This window comes from Micropterus dolomieu, linkage group LG13 (assembly GCF_021292245.1).
Source record: "Micropterus dolomieu isolate WLL.071019.BEF.003 ecotype Adirondacks linkage group LG13, ASM2129224v1, whole genome shotgun sequence".
In the NCBI taxonomy this organism is placed as follows: Eukaryota; Metazoa; Chordata; class Actinopteri; order Centrarchiformes; family Centrarchidae; genus Micropterus; species Micropterus dolomieu.
In genome coordinates, this window is record NC_060162.1 from 12,837,268 (window position 1) to 12,859,829 (window position 22,562).

At 41.1% G+C, this 22,562-nt stretch overlaps 1 protein-coding gene across 1 annotated transcript in view; it reads left to right on the plus strand.

The window, feature by feature from the left end:
- LOC123981501 (astrotactin-2-like) overlaps positions 1–22,562 on the plus strand; it is a 176,596-nt gene that overhangs the window by 123,778 nt on the left and 30,256 nt on the right. Inside the window, exons 15-17 of the mRNA XM_046066361.1 lie at positions 3,478–3,800; positions 10,881–11,014; positions 12,667–12,815. Of these exons, the coding sequence (XP_045922317.1) occupies positions 3,478–3,800; positions 10,881–11,014; positions 12,667–12,815 (606 nt within the window). The remainder of the gene's footprint in view (positions 1–3,477; positions 3,801–10,880; positions 11,015–12,666; positions 12,816–22,562) is intronic.

Genomic DNA, 22,562 nt, shown 5'->3' on the forward strand with positions numbered 1-22,562 from the left:
CTCGAGCGGAATACAACGTACCGGGGGCAAAATAGTTTGTATTTTATTGATTTTCATAAACAGTAGTCGTACCTACTTATATCGAGTATATCTGAAATGTACATGTGGTCATTTTGGTGTTCAGCAGGGAGAAAGACTTACAATATTGTACATATCTGTCATATTTGAAAACAAACCTCACAGAGAGAATTGCCCAGTACAATGCATTTGAAAACATCCAGTTTTTAGACTAGGGCCAGTAATTATAAAAATATACCACTAGATGTCAGAATAAGTCTGAGTCTAAGCACTGTCCAATAAACTGCTTTTTGCTTTGGTGGACCTTTTTGAAACTTGAACTTTTGAAACAAATAATTTCTATTTTGATTGCTATTATCTTAGTCAATTAATATATTTAATAAATGTTATTGTATTTTGGGCCTGCTATTAACAGACCATTCTAGATTAATTTGCTGTTCTAATAATATATAGCATATAGCAAGGTATGACATAGTTGAATGAATGGGGAATATGAGCTACTAGATAACAAGAGTGTGTTAAAATCAGAGGTCTGTAGTACATGTAGCACTAGCAGGTGTTTTAATAAAGCAAAAACAACAATGGCAACAGTAACCATCTAAATTGCTATTGAAGATATCTGACACCTGTGCTGTTGTTGCCTCGGCAACATAACCCTGGCCAGAGGGTCTGGGTCCCTGATGAGCAATTATACTGCAACCAGTATACAAAGAAATTTTAATTAACAAAGGCAGTGCAAGATCAGTGGCAAGGAAATTCACTCAATTTATCTTTTCGCAAGTAATGCGTAAGCATCACATTCATTCCAAACAGCAAAGAGATGTCATACTTCCTGTCAAAATCCTTTAACTTCACAACAGTGGTCCAATTAAATGTCTCCTTTTGAAGGGTGTCACTGTTGGTCAAATGTCTGTGAAGCTGTATATTGCACAAACACAAACAAACATACACACAAATTAGTTCACTTTAGTACAGTAAGGACACTTAATGAAAAGGCATTGGCTGTGTTTTATTTTCTCCAGAAATACTGGACAGTGCCAAATCTATCATGAAACACATTTGTTTGCATAAATGTAAACAACTGTAATCTGGGGTGAAATGAGTTAAAGGGGGTGAGAGTAAATAGACTGAATTGCCACAGCTAACCTGAGCTACAGGGCTTTATTGACGACAGCACTTTTCTGTGTCTGTATTGCCTTAAGAAGTGTATGTAATTGGGCTCTTGGGCCACCCCTTGAGCCTGTTTACATGCTGTTGCACATGAAGTTACCACCAACCTTTTAGACTGCCTGCCAGTATCTTACAGACGGCACACATACAGTAAGTCATAGGGTCATAGGTAAGACATAGGGTCATAGCTGCAGATGAAGATGTAAGGGTCATTTCTTTGGTGTTTTTTTCTGGGAATTTGGAAGTTTGAGTGACCTGAGGCACATTTTACATTTAATCATTGAATATTACACAGTATAGACTTTAAAGCTGATACCACTATGTTTTAGATTTGTTGGATAAATAAAAAAAATTGGACTGGATGTTGGCTTCTTTTAAAATATTAGATATACATTCAATACAAATAGGAATTATTAATTATTAATATTAATAATTTATTTTTGTTATTAGGCTTTTAACAATACAACAAAACACATTTTACAGCAGCTACTATTATCACATGATTTCTGCTTGTTACACTTGTGATGTCAGCTGTATAACAAGAAACAAAACATTTTGCAGCTTTGAGTTACATTAAGGCTTTTTACTTAGTTTGAACTTAAAAACAAATTTGAGATGTATTATAATTAAATGATTTTCACATGCTGTGTTGCATTGTTGAAATGTCACATAAAGTTGACACCCAAGTGACACTCCCCCCCCCACACACACAAATTATATTAGTTCGAAAATAGTCTTTGAAAACATCCCCACCTGGGTTATGGTTTTCTCAGTTGTTAAATGGTAAAGCACATGTGTCGGCATGTGTTCTTTGAGAAATAAGCGGTTGAAGGTTTACAAACCCTTTTCGTATCTCGGGTTTACTTTTTTAACATTGTTGACTTTACAGGAGTCCAAGTGAAATTGCACATGTAGGTACATTTAGACTTCTTTCTCTGTCTCTCACAGACACACATGCTCTTTGAGTTCATGCACTGCATGTTGTCTTTTTGACACCGACAACAGTTTGAAAGATGTTTGAGTTCACTGTCATTAAAATTGTTAACAGGAAATAAGTCATTTATAATATTAACCCTAATTGGTCCCAATAACCCCACCTTGAATAATGTTGAGGGCTTTTCCTGCTGTTGTACCCATTTCCTTCGGGTTAGGAGTTTCCCTTGTTTTTCTTGATGTGTGTGTGTGTATATGTTGTCTTTTTTTGTTAGTGTTTATGTAATACTGCATTGGTTATCTAATCCACCCAGCCATGTGTCTGTGTGTGTATGTGAGTGATTAAAATTTAAATGTTTGCACGTTTGTGTTTGTATTGGTTGATGGTGTTTGTTTTTTTTCCATTACAGCAAAAAAGCTTCATTACTCTGCATAGGGTGTGGGTTACCCAGTGTTCTGACAACCTCCACATAAAACACATATTCAGTGCTTTGAACTGCAATTACAAGGGTTTGATGAGTGAAATTATAGGTTTGCAGGTATACATTTCTCATGGGGTTTCTCCACATTTTGTAGCACTGAAGCTACAGTAACTTGAACTTCAATACACTTTTTTTTTGTCATTGGAAAGAATACCTTATCACTTATTTGGAAAACTCAAATGTGTTATCTGCTCTTGCAAAGCAAATAGACACACATCTGCCACATCAGCACAGATGGCAGATGTGCTCTGTAATGTGTGGCCTGATGTGTCCTCCAAGTCGACCACTCATCACCCAAGTAGCATTCTCTCCTACTCTTCTACTCCTCCCCTGCTGTTGTCACTTGCCTCTTCTTTCTGCACAGTGTGGTGTTTTTTCACTGAAAGGGGACTTGAATAGAGAGAATCCCCCCAACTCCAGTGAGAACATCAAACAGTGGTAATTGTCACTCAGGAGAAGAAGCCAGTGACACCCCTTGTTCCTCCGCTCTCCCATTTATCCTTTGTCTATGAAAGCTGATGACAGTAAGGGATTAGTTGTTGTTGTTTTTTTATTCTTTTCCTTGGCCGCAAGTAAAAGTAAATCCAGATGCCGACCTTCTATGCAACTGGGGGACTGTGAATGTTCTTTGCTACTCTAAGTGAAGATTTATAAATTGTTTTATGGAAATAAAATAACAGAAAGTTTAGTAAGAGAGGATTGTTTTTACAATTTGGAAAAAATACATATGAATATGAAAGAGATGGCTTTTCTCTCCCTCCTCCAAAATTAACGTAAATAATTGTGGAAAAAAATGTGGATAATTTTGTTTATCTTTATCTGCACCCCCTTATTCCCATACTCTCCCTTCTTCTTCTTCTGTCAACCCCTCCAGAGGCAACAGACCAGGGGGTTGGCGGAGGTGGACGGCGTGAGCTGAAGTCTGTTCCCTTCATCAGCTACCTGTCGGCACTGCAGAAGAGCCAGCTGTTGTCTGACGACATGGTGAACGGCGTGGAGATCCGCTGCGAGGAAAAGGGCAGCTGTCCAGCTGGCTGCCACCTGTGCCATCACCAGGCCGTGATGGGAGGAGTGTCGGGGAGAGGCCGCACCGGCAACAGCAGGAGCGGAGAGCATCCTTCTCCAATCCCTGTACTGCTGGAAGTCAGCCGCGTGGTGCCCCTCTACAGCCTGGTCCAAGACAACGTCACCAAAGAGGTGAGAAAGCAGCTTGGGGGTAGAGTTACCTGTGTGTGTGTGTGTGTGTGTGTGTGTGTGTGTCATCAAGTCAGTAGATGTGATGTATCACCATACACACTGGAAGAAAAAAATCAAACATAATAAAAACATCCACATTCAGGAAGTACTTCTGTGAATTATTTATATAATCTAAACAAGTTTGCATGTGAGGCATATAACACTTACTTTGTGTTGTTAAAGTGTAGGAGGCATATATTTATTGCAGTTCATTTTTCTTATATACTATCTCATGCCATGTGGTGGTGGCCTAATCCTTTTATACTGTACATATCCATTGTCCTGTGAGGCATTTAAGTGATGCACTTGTGAAAAATCACCTCTAGGTGGCATTAGTTAGTTAACTTTTACAACTGGAAACAAGCAGAGGGCATAAAAAAGATGACATCATAGTTTTCTCCTCTTGTGGGAAAGTCGATGTGTGTATGTGTGATATATATGTGTGTCTGTCTTTAAACAAGCATACACAGCTGAATGTAATATCAGCTTAATGGCCACATGTGTTTATGATTCATCCTGTATGAAAAGTCTTTAGATCTTTGTGTAGTGAAAGTTAATTACGTCATATTTCTTTTATGTAAGGTAAATTAGGAGGGGGTCTGGTATCACTTGACATTTAGTTTACCATATTTTCATACTGACTTTGTCTTGCTACCTAACATCCGGTACCTAACATCCGGTACATGTCTTCTCTGTGTGTGTTTGTGTGTGTGCGTGTGTTTGTGTGTGTGTGTAAGCCAGCGCAGAGCTGTTTGCAGGTGACTCACACCCAACACACACGCATCCACACGCTATAGGGAGCAGACTGGTTCATGCTCTCCCCAATCAAGCATCTAATTACCTTACCTTCTGAAATTACTGCAGGCAACAACAATACCACAGGCAAAAAGACACACACACACACCTATGTATATGCACTCACAAACACACACACGCACCAAAGCCCCCTGTACGTGCTGCCCATAACAAGCACCACAGCCCCAAAGAAAAGAAGGCACAATCAATAGCAGACGATCCCTAGTGGGCCTCATCGATAGCTAAACGTGAGGAAGAGCAAAATGTCTCTTTTCCCTCTCCCCCAAGCACCCCACTATCTATACTTCTCTCTCCCCCTACCCGACCTGTGATCTTCTGGGGATGTAGAGAGTGAGATGTACGAGGAGGAGGAGGAGAAAGGGGCAGACTGCAGTGGATCGCTCTGGCAAGCCCTTCTCAGGTAGCTTGAGGCAGGATTATTAGCTTCTTATTGATGTCATCGACCTCTTGGGAGGGAGGGGAGTCCATCACCCTGCTCCTCTTTTCCCCTCTTTCTCTTCTCTTGGCCGCAACTGCCGCTGCTAGACTGAAAGGTACATATGTATATTGCATTAGAGACGAGCGACACAACAACCTGCCTGTCCACACAGACAACTGCTCATTCTGTCTCTCTCTCTCTCTCTCTCTCTCTCTCTCTCTCTCTCTCTCTCTCTCTCTCTCTCTCTCTCTCTCTCTCTCTCTCTCTCTCTCTCTCTCTGTCTTTGTGTGTGTGTCTTTCTCACACACACTTTATCTTTCTACTTGGCTGGGTATATCGGGAAAGACAGATGCCGTGTTGCAAAAGCTTTCTCAGAGATGAGTTTCCTTTCTTCTTCTTCTTTTTTTACCCCTACAGCAGTCAAAATAGAGGCTTAGTTGTCCAGTTTATGATTAGGTGGACTGAGGTCAAACATATATGTGTATACCTATACCATGCGTCTGTATATGCCCACCACTGGGTTTATATAGACCTGTCACTTCCCTTCCTCCCTCCTTTCTCTGCTACCTGCGTCTTTCAGTGGCCTCCCCCTGGCTGCCTGACTGTTTGACAGAACATGTCATGTCCCTTTCACATAAATCTCCTCATTATTGAGCCAAAGGGGGATTTTGTTACAATATGAAATTACCCCATCCTTGAAAAGACCACTACCAGAACTGAAAAGAAACAGAAATAAATTGTAGAAATAGAAGACTGGAGTATCTGCTGTCTTCTTAGCTTGCTCTGTTTGACTCTGTCAAAGAGGAGCATGGGGAATAAAGTATTTCTTTGTGCCCATTACTGACAATACCAAAGACTAGTTAAGGATTTAGGGACAATAATACCTGGAAGACTGATCCTATCAGCCAATTAGTGGATATAGTATAATATTGGATAGTTACCTAAGTATTTCCTAAAAACATGTTGAAGGGTTGTTGTATTCAAATAGAGAAAAAAAAACATGTTGTCTCACTTGGCTCTTGTGGTATGTATTCATGGTGGCAGTTTTGGTTCATCCATGTGTCTAGATTTTAACGTGTTCCTCCCTGATATATTTGCCTCAACCCCAATACAGTGAAGGTAAATGGGAATTTGTTTGTGGCACTCACTGCATTGAAACGTCACACTTAAAAAAATTGAACAGCAACATATCTTTACAGAAGCAATTCACCCATAGAAACCTGTGTAGATAAAAGTATCAAAACGTGTGAATGCATTCGTCTGTTCCATGTACTTTATAGCTAAATGTGTAGATACTTCAACGTATTTACTCATCTGTAAGAAACCGAAAGGTTATGTTTTGTATTTGGAATGAAATGTATGAAGCTTACTCATTCTTTGTCTTGGTATCCTCAAGTTGCTTTGTTCCCGGGTTTGGCTTGCTTTAAACCTGGTCTTGACTTGAATTCGACTGGAACTGGTCTTGGAATTGACTTGTACTCATCTAAGGTGGTCTTGCTTATGGGCCTGGTGTGTGCACGCAAATACACACACACATACAGATACTCCTCTGTTTTAGTGCCAGAAAAAAATACCTCAGTGGATAAATAAATAAGCTAATGCCTGTGGAGCTTTCTGTGACTGAATTATGGCAAACCTTTTGAACAAATTGGTTGTGAGTCTAATGGGTCAGAATGCTCTATATCTTGCCGAGTGGCCGCTGTCATGCTCTCACCATAACGTACTACTGCAGCCCTTCGGCAGGGGCGTTTTCTGGAATATTTTCAGTGGGGGCAGGTGGTGGCACTGAATTAAGAAGGCAACCACATATTTGCACCAAACACGAAAGCAGTAGCAGCACCACACACAAGAGCAGGGCAGGTATATTTGCAATGGGGGGGGACGCGTTGCTTTAGGGGACCTTCTTAATAATGTCCTGTTAGCTTGCAAATTGCTATTGACATACACAAAAATTCTAATAGCATCAAACACAGACAGTTGCTGCTAACTCTAGGCATTAGCCTGCCACGCAGCGTAATCCAGTAGAAAGAAAATGCAAGGTTTGATCCCAGGTACATCGCTGCAGTACCAAGGAGAGCCCACAATCCCCATGACATTCTAGCTTAACCTAATGCAGTCTAATGAAACAGTCCTGCAATAAATCCCACCTTCATGAAGGTTATAATGACCAGTTCAACAGCACCACAAACTCCATCCTCCAGGATGATCTCTGAAACAACAACCTAACATAACCTTCGTAAGGGTAAAATTTATTGCAGGGCTTACAATTATTACATTAATCATAGGATAATGTCCAGCAGACCAACTTTTCTTGTCAGTCTCTACTGAAATTTTAATTTTTTGTCAAGTTTCATTTGTGATCATTTTGTTTTTTCACCCCATCTCTGGCTTTTTTTTAATCATTGGCTTAGATTGTTATTTTGTGGCACATGGTAAAATAGCAGATAAGCAAATAAGTCAGTTCACTTTTCTGGAATGCTTAGAACATCCAGGCAGAGCTGGCACACCAACACACCAGTACCTGCTCTTTGTGGGTTCTCCAGTGACATGGCAATACCCCATCAACCTCTGGGTGAACCAAACCTCCAGCTGCCCCCAGTGTCCAATTTCCTGGAAATACTACTTCTGACAAGGTTCCTAGAAGCAGCCTTTGTTAACACTATTAGCCCTGAGTGATTGGAAAAGCTACATAAACGCATGCGTGTGTCTGTGCACACACACTGACATACACACTTAGGTCACCATTGATGGTGTCCTGTGTGTGCTGACTTAGACTCTTTACCACCACTGGTGATCATCTTATAAATCAATACTGTGGGCCAGCTGGCCAGTGTTTTCATGTATTAGCCTCTGAAGACGGACAGTAATATGGTCAGCTTAGACTAGACAAACGGATTAATACATTAAAGAGGTCACAGTGGCCTCTCTTGCCTTCTTGTAAGTCATGACAGGCTTCTACGAAAGAGAAAGGTCCAAATAGTACTTTGGTGCCAGTGAGTCTGCAGGGTCTAAATGATGTCAAAGCCAGGAATTTGCGGCTAGAGTTGTTGCTGATGCTCAGTGGGCTCGTTGTTCACTGATTTTGTCTTCTGTTCAAAGCAGCGGGTGATTACATTTCAGCTCAATTTGTTCAGTATTGATAGGGTCAATGGAGATGAATTGTGGCATTTTTGTGAAACGGTAGAACCGTGTGTTATTGTAACCATAGTGGCATCACCAGTTCCTGAAAGCAAATATATCATGACTGCACAGTCATTTCTCAGATAGGACCTTCTTGGTCAAAACACTTGATTTTCTAATATGAAGCGTAATGGATAAGGTTAGCTGCTTATCCATATCTGATCAACACATAATATTTATGGATCTATAGTGTTATGGGAAGTGCATGAGCTGTAGTTAATCGATACATATAGGATATCCTCTGCTTTTCAGCTATGACTTACCTAGTAACTGCATTAAACACAGAAGCAATCTCGCCTGGGCCTTTCAGTATGTCTGTTCATCTCACTAAAGGATTCTTCTCACTGACCCAAGCCTTTTTCTTAACTTGCACGAGCAGGGCACATTGCTGTGTTCACCGCCACATACTTCACATCTTACCACTTTACATGCATTGGTAACTATCACTTTTTCTTGCTTTTGTCTAAGTCCTCATCTCTGTTTTACCTCCCATGCCCCCCACCTCATTCTCTAAACCACAATTAGATTCCATGTTTACCCAGTGGAGACTGGCTTGCATTACTCTTCAAACATAAACATGGCGGTAATCGCATTGTCTATTTTTCACATGTGCAGCCATGCAATCAAGCGAGTAGACCCATATGGGGTTTTTCTAGGAATCTAGGTGGTGGTAAACTCATGGCAGTCCTGTGGTCTTCCTCTCTTTTGCCCCTAGCAGCGGAGGTCATTTCTCATTTCTCATATTTGTCTAGTGTGTGTGCGTGCATAGACGTTGAGTTTTTCTTGTTGCCTTTGACTGTGGCTTGCTTCCCATTGACATGAGGTGGCAAGACCCCTGCTGCTGTTGTTTTCTGGCAGCAGTTAGCCACATGGGCTCAGGCAAGGGGGAGAAATGTAATTACCTTTTTCCCTTTTCTTGGTTTTCCAGGGGGTTATTATATGGCCATGGATTACAGTGCTTGCCTACCCCCTATAATAACTGCTCATTCAGCATGCTCATTTAGAGGGGCTTGTATTGGAGCATAAATTATGGGAAAGGCTTGACTGCTGAAGGATCCTGATCCTGTCCCACAGTAAGGTGGGGAATGCTTTGAGAGAATGCTTTTTTCACACATTTGTTTCCTTGTTCATCTTGTTTATTTTTTACTGTCCTATTTCCTTTGGCCTCTCCGGGCTAATACTTTTTTTCACTCTTTCTTATGCTGCTGCTCATTTAGGTCACTTTCACTCTCAGGATCCTTTGCCTTGAGTGAATTCAAGTGTTATTGGAAGAAGTCATTTCCCATGAAAGACTGTTGAGCCTCCTTTACAGCTAACAATGCAGTGTTGTGGAAATGCTAACATCAGCTTCTGAGTGCATACCGTGACTCTTTTTTTGGCCAAGCCGTCTGCCTTTCTGGTCAGAACTATGCCCAAAGTCATCTCAAATGTCACTTTCACTAATCAACACACTGCAAAAATCTTCATTGGCATTTCTCCAATGAAATGAAACAACCAACTCTGGAAATCAAGCAGTAATTGGAGTGTGCGTTTGTGCGCATGTTTGCATGTGCCTGTGTGTACACGCTGCGTGTGCGCGGTTGTCTTAAAGATGTGTGTGGTCTCATCAATTCCTTTGCTTTTGGATAAGTGAATGTCATGGTGTATTGGAACAAAGGACTGGCCTTCTCTCTGCATTTTGTTGGATGCCTGGTACCCAGTGATAATGTTTCTGCATGGTTCCAGTGTCCTATTTTTGTGACCATGATCAACTACATCTCCAAAGTTGTCTGCGTGAGGCAGCACTGCCAACCAGTTAGAGCACATAAATAACTGAGTGCTCCATTGATCCACAGTGTGACAGGGGGAGCCAGAGTGCTAGCGAACTCCGTTGAACTCACTCTCTATCGTGCCTCTGGCTTTAGGGAAAGCCCTGACATTATACTTTACTGCTTTGACGGTTATATTGGCATTTTGCTTCCTTTTAGAGGATGACTGAGCTTCTGCCTTTGATTTTTCTTTCGCCCGTTAATGAAGCAGCACATGGAGATGTTAGGAGATGATGTCATATCCTAACACCCAACCCCCCACTCTATCCCCTTCACAGACAGACCGACAGTGACGCCCACAGATCCACACACACACACAAACACATACAAACATATGCATAGAATGGAGGAGGTGGGGAGTGTCACAGCTTTCACACCTCCATCATAAAAGTCACAGTGCATCTATGATATCACAGCGTAAGCTTGTCAATGTTAGTGAGATGTTCCTGCCTTCCGGTAATTGGGAACGGTGGGTAGGAAAAGGTCACTCTGTGTGTGGGTGTGCGCATGCGTACCTGTACTTCTGTCTTTGTGAGACCCATTTTGAGTTTTAGACATTTAGAGAGAGGACATTTTTGTAAGGGAGGATATTGGTTTGATATGTTAGTGTAGATGGTAGTTTAGGGGACAATATAGTCAATGGAGAGTCATCTTTTGGAAAGAAGTACAAAGATGTGTGCATCTGTGTGTGCCGGGATATGGAGGTCATTGGGGGAGAAGGTGGGTAGGGTGGGAGATGGAGGTGGGGTAGGCATAGATGGACGGGGAGTGCATGTTCCAAGAGATAATTACATTTCTCTCACCTGTTACCCTTTACAGGCCTTCAAGAGTGCCACGATGAGCTTATACTGGTGTGCTGGAAAGGGCGATGTCATTGATAACTGGTGTCGCTGTGACCTGAGTGCCTTCAGCAAAGAGGGCCTGCCTAACTGCAGTCCCCTCAGGCAGCCAATGTAAGTGTGAGGTTGACACTATGACACCTAGGAATTCATGCACAAGAGAGATTTCATGGATGCATGCACTGATGCACCGCAGGCACACTCACATATGCACATGGACATGCACACACATACACACACACATACACACTTCTCAACATACACGTCTCAACGGACTCCTGGGGCACTTGAGAAAGTTGTAGACACAAGCTCAGTCCCCAAAGTTCTAATAGCTGTCAGTCAGCCCTTACACCCGTCTGAAAAGAACATGCTCTCATTCAAGGTGTCCTAATAATACTCTTGAGGCTTTTGTGAGTCATCCATCTCCATCTATTGTTGCCCTGAGAACTTTTAAAGAGAAACAGGGAGTTGAAAGGGTAAGGCTTCAGACGATAAAGCTACAATAAAAGTATTTAATTAAAGAATGACAATAAAATGTGCCTATTAGTATATCATATTCCAGAGTGAATGAGGTGCAGTGTTTATTGGCACCAGTCTGGAATAACAATAAAAGCTTAAGGAGGATAAAATATAGTGTAGCTGCAAGAGAGGATTCTGGTGTCCAGGACCCAATGACATGTGATGATTTTTTTGCAAAGGTAGGGCATTGTAAACTATAACCAAATTTATAGTTTTGCATAATTCTTTCTTCCTGCATTTCATGAATTCCAGACCATGTAAGACCATGGCGGTAATGCTGTAACAGATTTGATGGCAAAATCACTGATGCTATACCAATTAAATTTGAAATCTCTATCTCTTTGTCCAAATTTAAACAACCCCAATGATGACAAGGCATCAAGCGTTGTTTGAACTTTTTTCACCGTATGAATGTTGGAACAGAGTGATAATGTCATCTCCCAACAACATACAGCACAAATCTTTCTTCCGAGGTTAGATGGCAATGTCATTGTCAATTGGACATGTGTGACTCATCAACTGGACACAAAAGACAGGTGGATATAATGAATATCCATCCATTATCTATAACCACCTGTCTAAGGTCGTGGTGTGGCTAGAGCCAATCCTAGCTGACATTGGGCGAGAAGCACCCTGGACAGGTCGCCATTTGGTCACAGGGCTATAAAATAAATATGTATTATTTGAATTAAATTATTAATTAATTATTTATCATTTCTCAAGAGTTCTCACGATTTAACCGCTCACATCATGCCTTATTTACAGGTTTGCGAAAGTCATAACTGTTTTCTTCTCCTTGCACATTTCTGAGCCCAGAGAGTGCGCATTAGAATCCTTCTGGAAGGATACGCATTTGAGACTTCCTCCAGATGAGCCTGCTCACTTCCTCCTAGCAGGCAAAATGGAAATATTTTTCTTTTATCTCTTTTGAGGGATTAAAGAGGGAAAACTGCACAAGGAACACTGCTGGAGAACAGGTGGCATCGGAATGCTATTATGTTCAAAGCCACTGTTTTCCAGTGAGACAGACGTGGGACCGTCTCTACTCTAACATAAGAATGACCATATGAATCATACTTATCTATCATAGGTATAGGTCCATACTTTAGGCATTGGGCACATGCACACACAGTTGAAATTGAATTTCCAAATAAGGGCAACAAACAGTGGTAGTCTTTTGATCTCATGGTCAATATTTATCTTATTTCCATATTTTAAACCATGTCCTTTCTATGTTGCTCCATTAGTTTGCGCTTAGCCCCATACCTGGAGCCCTCAAGCACAATGGTGGCCCTGGAGTGGATGGATGTGGAACCTCTGATTGGCTGCAAAGTCTCTGACTACATCATCCAGCATAAACGAGTGGAGGATCCCTCAGAGGCAGAGGTCTATACAGGTAGAAAAACTAAATTCCAATGATGATGTGAGCTTGCCTGTTTTTTTTTGTTTGTTTTTTTACCCTTTAACCCTTAACCCAACCCCTCACCCTTGTAGCTTAGTAAAGGGTGGCCTTTATTGTTTCAGAAGTAGTTGTTGTATACACACACACACACACACACACACACACACACAAAAACATACAAATAGTTACACAAAGTGTGTAGTACTGAGAAGGAGAAGGTTTTCTGTATTTTTGTTATTTTGGTGCTTTCATCAGCTCCTTTGGGTGACAGTGGTTAGCACTGTTTGTGTTTGTTTTGCATGTTCTTCCGTGTTAACCTTCTTCTGCCTGCAGATGAAGAAATTAGATTGATTAGAGGGTCTAAATTGTCTAAATTGTGTTAGTCCAGTGATAGCCTCTAGCATGTTTTAACAGATTCTGTGTTCCACAGCACGTTTCAACTGCACATAGAACGGAAATTACACTGTTGACTGTTTTCGAATAAGTAGAGTATCTGCAAAGCAAACAGTGACAAAGGTTAGTAACTTTGTGTTGGGACACTTGCATTCAGATCTTAATTCCAGGAAAACTAATTGCTCACATCAGGCGATGTGTTGCTGGGAAATCAATGACGAGCCTTGCTTTAGGTCAAGCTGGAGTCAGAACTAAGTTCTTTTTCTGCTGTGTCTAAACTTGTTTGCATTTTCTCCACACAAGAGGAAGAGAGAATTCTTTTGAAATGTTGATGAAAAGATGAAGATGGAAATGATAATGATAATGAGAGCAGAAAGTTAAAATTTAATGCTACAGATAGATAAAATAATAAAAATGATGAATGAGTTGGAAGAAGGGAATGAGGTTAAACTTTTGGTCTGGATACAGAACAGAAGAAGGAGCGTAGACTGAGGATGGGAGAAGATGACATAGGGCAATTTATCAAATAAGCCATAAATGGTGCCGACCATTGTGCTGTGGGGCTAGGGAAGTGGTCATGGTTGTGACGAGGAGCTGGGGTGAGTCAGAGGAAGGGTGATAAGAAGGAATTTAATAATATTGGAGAAATGAGGTGATCTGGAAGAAGCTGGCTTTAGTCATTGGGAAGTATGGACAGGCCATCCATCACCCCTGGGAGGAGTGCTGATGAAGCATGGGCACCGGCGAGTGATGAGACGATACAGACAGCTAGATACAGGCATGCTGGCAGAGGTGAGGTAGGAAGGGGCAGATGGTGTGGGTGACTCACTCTGCTATGTGCCAGTCACCACTATAAATCATGTCGTAACAGACATTATAATATAGATTAGAAGTCATTGTCTTCATCTTTTGTCTTTTTCTCTTCCCTTTATTCCCGTCACTCTTTAACTCTAACTGTTAGTCATGTCTGTCTTGTTTACTGTCAACTTTCTTTAAGTGTCTGGGCAAAGTTGAAAGAGAACGTTGGTGAGTAAAAACTTAGTTTGAGGGCATAAATATGCGTGTGTTCACTATATTATAAGACCCTCTTAGAATAAATCAATCTCTTGGGAGTAGGTAATGTTAATTGGCAGGAAGCTCTGGCAGACTATATGTTCTCCTTCAGTGGAAACATTATGCATTATGTACTGGATAAGTGTGCATCTGGGTAGCTCCTTCTTCCACTGCAAAACTGAAAACTGTAGCTACACAAAACCTTCATTGTTTTCCAAAAAGCAGGGGGGGGGGGTCAAGAATGCTGATACAAACTTGGAAGGTTTTCCTGGGGTCGATTTATGAAATGATAGGGGCCTCTTAAAATGATGAGATCTTGTTCTCTGGACTCAGCAAATACGAGCCGTAGTGTTTGCAAAGTGTCATTTTCTCAAACTTTTTCTGACTTATTTTGAAATTATTGGATTTGTACTCCCTGTACCCACAGCTGGCTTCTTATTTAAGCACCATCTTTGAGGCACTTTCTAGGAAAATGCAAGTCTGTATAATAAAACCAGAAGCTTAGATAAATAAGAAGTCCAGTTTAGCCTTGCGCCCTGCTCACCTTGTGGATACAATGTAACATGCTCATCTCATGCTCTCAAACTCAGTAATTCCTAGATGCTTTTTTTTCAGCAGTGCTCCTCTTGACTTTTGTAGACAGATACCCATACAAACACACATCCCCTTATTGAAGCTGCCAGTGACCAGTCTTCTACTGTTGGCCACTGAGCAGCTCTAATGGAGCAGTATGGGGATAAATACTTTGCTCAAGGGCATCTTGGTGGTTTTCTGGAAAGACAGTGTTTCACTCTCATTTTTCCTGTTCATATTTTCCAAGACTGTGTGATGATTTGAACCAGTGAGCTTGCAGTCAAGTCTTCTTCTCCAACATCTAACTAAGGATTATTTGGTTGCTTTACAGTAAACCATATTTGACAATCTAGACAATTGTAGGGAAAAATCCTGATCCAAAGATATAGAAGATATAGAGCAGTGGGAGGTATCCAGATTCAATTATAAAGTGTTAAAGAGAGAATATTAAGGAAAACAAGACATTTTACAGTTAGAAATCACTCCTCACTGTTTCACCAAGTTTTTCTGTGCTCAAATTGCACAATCTTTGAACAACCCATTCTGAACTGCCAGATGGGGTGGCGATGGCGCAATGGACTATCCCTTTGGTGTGAGAGACCTGGGTTCAATCCCCCACTGTGACCCATCCACCATTGTGTCCCTGTGCAAGACACTTAACCCCTAGTTGCTCCAGAGGTGTGCAACCTCTGACATGTATAGCAATTTGGATAAAAGTGTCAGCTAAATGAAGAAATGTAAATATAATGCCAGATGCAGAGGCTGCAGTATGAGCTGGGAAAAATGTACAAAGGACATTTTCATGGACAGTGCTACTGAAATCAGAAGGAAGATGAGCCACAGATTAACGTGGTGCGGAGGAGAGATGGACCTTTGACCATCAGCGACATAGTCAGCTGTAAGGACAGCACCTGCGTCTAGCGGACAGGATCCAGCTGGTGCCAGCATCCACAGAAGCAGAGGCTGCATCCACATTCATTGCCAAGTTGAAACACCGCTTCGGGCTGGTGTCTGAGAGAGAGGAAAGATAAACAGACAGCCACACTCAGCCATGCAGAGCATGAGTCACACACTGAGAGCACACACATTCAGCCATGTGCACACTCATACAGATGGCAGACAGAGAGTAAGTGTGGATATGCAGACACTTGGATGCAGCTCTCACTGGGTTCCCAAACCCATGTTTCTATGTCAGTTCTGTCTAGACTAGGATAGGGAAGATACTGTATCCCTCTTGAGCACAATATTATTAATGTCAGTCATTTAAAAATAAGAATGAAGAGTTCTTGATTTTTATGATCCAGACATTCATCTCATTAGGAAAATACTTTGTGCTACCTGCTTTTATCCTGACACTGTTTTTTCACTGCCATCCAAGCTGCCTAATTTCAAATGGACTACCTGAAAACTTCAATTAGTAGTGTCTTATCAGTTATATTTTACATTTTAGAGTTATGTGCACATATGCAATCAAAAAGTAGCCAATGGTTGTATCTGTGAATGTTGCTTATTCAACTGATTTTGACCTTAAAGACAAATTCTGTCACCTCAGTGGGGATATGTTAGGATAAGTTGCTTTTTTAAATCCCCCAAAGCCCCCATCATTACTCCAGTTATCACTGTAGATGAGGAGTTGTTTCTGTTTTGGAATGCAGTGAGTTTTTCCACAAGCTGGGTGACAGTTTTATCCATGTTAATAAGCTGATTCAAATGATGTAATGTGCCACCCTTTTGGCTCTGGTTTTTCATCCGTAACAGCTTCCTGCATGAATGGATGCAATCATAGAGTCCTTGAAAATCTTGACAGTGAATGGTACCGTCTTCTAAGCTAATATCCATAAATGTTGCCAATGTGACTCCCTCTTGCTTGATGTAAGTTATAGAAATGATATAACGCCTTTGCTCGTAACAGAGGGATGCACATTTTCTTGCAGTGGGCATCAGAGCTGTGGAAACATAATGTCAAAGTCTGAGTTTGTTGTTTGGAGGTGCCTTCTTAAGATATAAATCCTCCATCATTATGGTGGGTGGTGTAAGGATCCACCATGTTAGCTCACTGACTGTTTGTAATGCTGCCTTAGCCTCTCCTGCAATTTGTGAATTTCTTGCTTAGTGTACTGTGGCTTACGTCTGAATTTTAACACAAATGCATCATCATTCATTACGTCAGAATAATATTTTCTGCACTCATCATCTTGACTGGAGAATGATAGCTAAGTTTTTTGGCTGTAAACACAGAAAATGACAACATTATGCCTGCATATGGCACAACACTTTGCACTAAAAGCAGGGAGCAAAATAAATTGAGCTAATGGAGAGGAGTTCAATGCGTTAGGATGTCATTCTCTTTTTTCAGCTGTTTCCGCATATATGGCCTCCTGCAACCCTTCCAGCTTCCATCACATGCCCTCTGAAACCAGGCACCACTTTTTACATCCTTTGTTGACATCTCTCTCCGTTCCTCTCTCTTAGCTTGTTTTTGTCCCTCTTTTTGCATATGAGCAAGACTTTAGAGGGATCAGATTGTTTTGTAGCATCACCCTGTTCACCTTACATCTGTACAAACTATTGGTAATAAGGCCCGTGTCTCCAATACCCTTAGATCATGCCTTTTATCACTGCTGTTAAGAGGAAAAAAAAGTAACCTTTTCTTGAAGCCTTCTTCATGGTCACTCACAATTATTCTCTCTGAGGCCAATACTGACTGTAAGATGACTTGCTGCTTTGATGTGCAAGGAGAGCAGCTCAACCTTTAGTTCAGATATGTTGTTGTTTGTATGGACATGATGCTCTACTGGTAGCCCTCAGAATCCACATCACCACCCACTTGTGGACCCATATATGCATGGTTGTAAAGTTTGGGAGAGAGAATCATTTTCTGCCTCTGATCATATGCAGCACCAGGTTTTCCTTGTTTCACAGATGGTTATCATCTGTTGGCACCTTTTTTTAAATGAGCGCCATTTCATATATCTTAAAATGTTACATTTAAAAGATACCTTTTGGTAAAATGAAATGACCAGCTAGAGCTTGACCTGACAGGAGGCCCTGAGACAAACAAATAATCTGTTGGAGTTTTTTTCCATGGCTCTTTCGAGGGCCCCAAATAGTAACCAACATTGCATACACATATGTGAGAGTGCTCGTGTCCTCTCACAAACACTCTGACACAGAGTTGATCTTAGAGCTCATATTAGCAGTTAATCACAAGAGTTTGTCTGCATGCTGGCACTCACAAAAAATAAAATCGCATATCTGTTGTAAGTACCTCTCCCTTCTGTCTTGAAGGCCTCCCATTTCCACATAGTATAGCCAGAGTTTCCTTTTCCACGAAAGTGAGCAGAAAGGTACCTCCTGACAACCGCCTGAAACCCCTGGTTCATCATGAAAAATGCTCAAAAATGCTCTGCCTGACACCATAGATGCTGGGAAGTGTATAGATATAGTAAAAACTTGAGAATGAGTAGATGCAGGAATAGATTATTGAATTTTTTTGTTATTCATAGGTATCACTGAAATAATATACAGAATGTACAGATGGAGCAGTCAGAGAGGGATCACCTGTTCTTACAATGTCAGGAAGGCAAGATGGGACACTGACTCACTGCAATGAAGCGTGTGTGATGATGAGGTCATCCCAGATTGCAGATAATCATCTCAACAGGGCAAATTCTAGTGTTGGTGAGGAGCAGTTGAGAGGTGAGTTGTAATGACCATACATGACAACTCCTCCCCACCGGCAGGCAAATTCATATGGAAATGTTGATAGCCCTGCTTCGCAGAGGAGTGTAATTAAGCTTGTGGATCCTGTTAGAGGGCACTGACTGTGAGAAAGAGAACTATAAATAAAGGTTGGTTTTTCAATTCCTGAGCAAAACATTTATCTATTTTTGATCCCTCCCTGTCTCCTTACTGCTTATATTGTCGATCAAAAATCTACAGTCCCCTCCAAAAGTATTGGAACGGTAAGGCAAATTCATTTGTTTTTGTTGTTCACTGAAGACATTTGGGTTTAAGATCAAAAGTTGAGTATGAGACAAGAGTTCAGAATTTCAGCTTTTATTTCCTGGTATTCACATCTAGATGTGTTAAACAACTTAGGACATATCACGGTATGTATTAGACCACAGCATTCTTAAGTGAGCAAAAGTACGGAAAAAATAATCTTAAAGTAAATAATATTTAATATTTGGTGACATAACCCTTGCTTGCAATAACTGCCTCAAGCCCGCGACCCATCGACATCACCAAACTGTTGCATTCTTCATTTGTGATGCTATTCCAGGCTTTTACCGAAGCTTCTTTCAGTTCTTGTTTGTTTTGGGGTGTTTCTCCCTTCAGTCTCCTCTTAAGGAGGTGAAATGCATGCTCTATTGGGTTAAGGTGATTCAGGTGATTGAAAAAAAAAATACCCTTCCACTTTTTCCCCTGATGAAGTCCTTTGTTTTGTTGGCAGTGTGCTTTGGGTCATTTTTCTGCTGCATGATAAACTTCCTCCCGATTAGTTTCAAAGCATTTCTCTGTAAATTGGCAGACAAAATGTTTCTGTACACTTCTGAATTCATTCTGCTGCTACCATCATCAGTTTTACATCATCAATAAATATTAATGATCCTGTTCCAGAAGCAGCCATGCACGCCCAAGACATGACAGTACCTCCACCATGCTTCACAGATGAGCTTGTATGCTTCGGATCATAAGCAGTTCCTTTCTTTCTCCACACTTTGGCCTTTCCATCACTTTGGTAGAGATTAATCTTGGTCTCATCAGTCCATAAGATTGTGTTCCACAACTTTTGCGGCTCATCTCTATACTTATTTGCAAATTTCAATCTGGCCTTCTTGTGGTGTGGCCTCTAGATTTCTGCTCATGAGTCTTCTTCGAACAGTAGATTGTGATACCTTCACCCCTGCACTGTGGAGGTCGTTGGTGATGTCACTTACTGATGTTCTGGGGGTTTTCTTCACAGCTCTCACGATATTTCTGTCATCAACTACTGTTGTTTTCCTTGGCCGACCTGTTCGACGTCTGTTGCTCAGTACACCAGTAGTTTCTTTCTTTTTCAGCACAGTCCAAATTGTTGTGCTTGCTATGCCCAATGTTTGTCCAGTGGCTCTGGTTGATTTTCCTTCTTTTCTCAGCTTGACAATGGCTTGCTTTTCTCCCATAGACAGCTCTCTGGTCTTCATGTTGGTTTATCCTCTTTAACAGGAAATACAGTCCTTATAGGTTTGAACCAAGGATGAAAACTTAGACTAGTCATGCAGAGCTATTTAATGTCTGGACAATCAACCTAAAAGGCAACACCTGGGCAACAAGAAACATCTGTCAGTCACATGTTCCAATAGTTTTGCTCACTTGAAAAATGGGTGAGTTCAAACAAAGGGTAGTATGTCCTGAGTTGTTTAACACATCTAGATGTGAATAACACGAAATGAGAGCTGAAATTCTGAACTCTTGTGTCATACTCATCTTTTGATCTTAAACCCAAATGTCTTCAGAGTACAACAAAAACAAAGGAATTTGCCTTACCGTTCCAATACTTATGGAGGGAACTGTAATAAAACCCTGCTTGTGGTATGTCTGGCGGCAGATATGATTCAATTAAGTGACACTATAAGACACTAGACACTGTAGGGAAAAGCATCATGTTCTGGAAACCCTACCTGTAAACAGTATTTCATTGTGTACTGTATGATTCATTGAAAGCTGCATCTATAAGTGTGGGAACATTTGGAAACCATGTAAAAATATGTTAAATAAAAGGGTTAATGGTTGCTTTACTGACTGCTCTGTATTCACCACAGTAATGCGTATATCAAATATTAACTCAAAACAATTAATTAAAAATAGTGGTTTTAATTATGTACCATTTCAGGAGACAGTATTCTCTACCTAAAGTGGCATGTATTGCATCTAAAATGTACCACATTTGGACTCTTCTTTTCTTTGTATTTTTATTTCCTCCCCATAACAATTAATAGGAAAAGCCAATGGTGTTTGGTGTAGTATCTCTTTTCTTTCAGACTACTCATTCTTGCCCTAAGGGCCTTCAACTCCTGTGTTGTTTATTTTACAAGTCTCTTCTCCTCCTGTGATTTCAGTCTCATCAGTGATGGATATGAGTGATCCACTTCACTGGGCCTCACTCAGGCCTCTAGATGGCACACCAAGGCAGAGCCAGCATTCACAGTGAAGCCATTTAGATAAGCAGTGCTGGTGTATTAGTGTGGGGCTCAGCATTCCTCTACAGCAATAGGTCAAACCAGCTGGGATATGTAAGAAGATATTTAAGATCACAGATGATATTAAGAAATTTGATAAGAGCATTAAAATGGGCACATACTAGAAAATCTATATAGAGGTAGCTTAATACCTAGAACTAACTTTAAGTTGTTGTTGACATTTAAGGGAAGCACTTTTAATCTGTGCTTTAAACCTGTAATCAAATTACAGAAACTTCAATCTAAAGATATTTTGATTTAGCTTTGGCAGCTAGGCCAGTAGTATGGAACTCATTGAAATTTTTGCCATCTCAAGTACCACAGCCAGGTTATCAACCTCTACCATTACAACATCTACTCTGAAACTGAGTGAACACCTTATGGTGCGGTTGCAACTGCAGTTTGTTTTGCAAAAGGATGCAAGAGTGTATTTTGACTGTATGGGAATAATTAGTGGCTTACCTACACTATAATGTCAGACATCCTTCAGCTCTATTTCCTGTCTATCTCACTGGGAGTTCCCAGAGGAGAAAAAAAAGGAAGGCGCCAAAAATGTTATGAAATGTGTCTAATAAAAGGCTTAACCAAAAGTATCCCTTATTGGCTGAAATCAGAAGGCTTCTGGGTTCCATTATCACATTTTTACAATCCCTCTATTGCCTCGTCAGCTGCTAATTTGAATGGCTTGTCCTTGAATCATGAAGTTATGCTGAGGTGACACTTTTTTGTGAATGTGCTCATCAGTGTAGCACTGTGCTTTCCACAACGCTCACACAAATGCACACACTTAACGCTAATTAAAAAACCTGTGAGTCTCTCTGTGTTGTGTCACCACTGTATGATACCTGATTTTGTGGCACAAAGAACAACTGAGGGCAGGGTGGAGCAGGAGAGTTACAAGGATTCTCAGGAAATAGAAAGTGAGAAGAGGTTGTATGAATATGTGGAAAGATGCTATGAAGCAAGAAGAACAGAGATAAAAAAGGTAAGAAAAGAAAAGACAAAGAGGAGGAATGGAAGAGGGACGCAGAGAGTGGCAGCCCTGAGGCTTACACAGCAATGATGTCACCTCATGCTGGCACTGTTGGACTGAGAAACAGATTAGCCTTTTGATCTTTGCCCTTATTTTAGTTCCAGTTTCTCCTTCCAGCTCATCCTGCCAGCTTACTGGAGTACATGACATGTGGATCTTCCTCTGCTTTACTCTCCTCTCCTGTCACATACCTCTCGACTTCCCTCATGTCCCCATTTCTTCTGTGATCAGGGTCAGTGGCATCCCCCTCCCCTGTTTATGTAACAGCTCCATTTTTGGTTGAGACCAAGAATGCCCCCCAATGCGTCGATAAGCCCTCATTCAAAGAGATTGAATTATATGGAGATAAACGGTGTCCTTGAGCATGGGTGCAGATAACAGATTGGAGTGACACAGCTGACTCTCTTTGTTTTGTTAATTAAAGATGACCTCATCGCTAAAAATGGACGCTGTGCACCTCCTCGT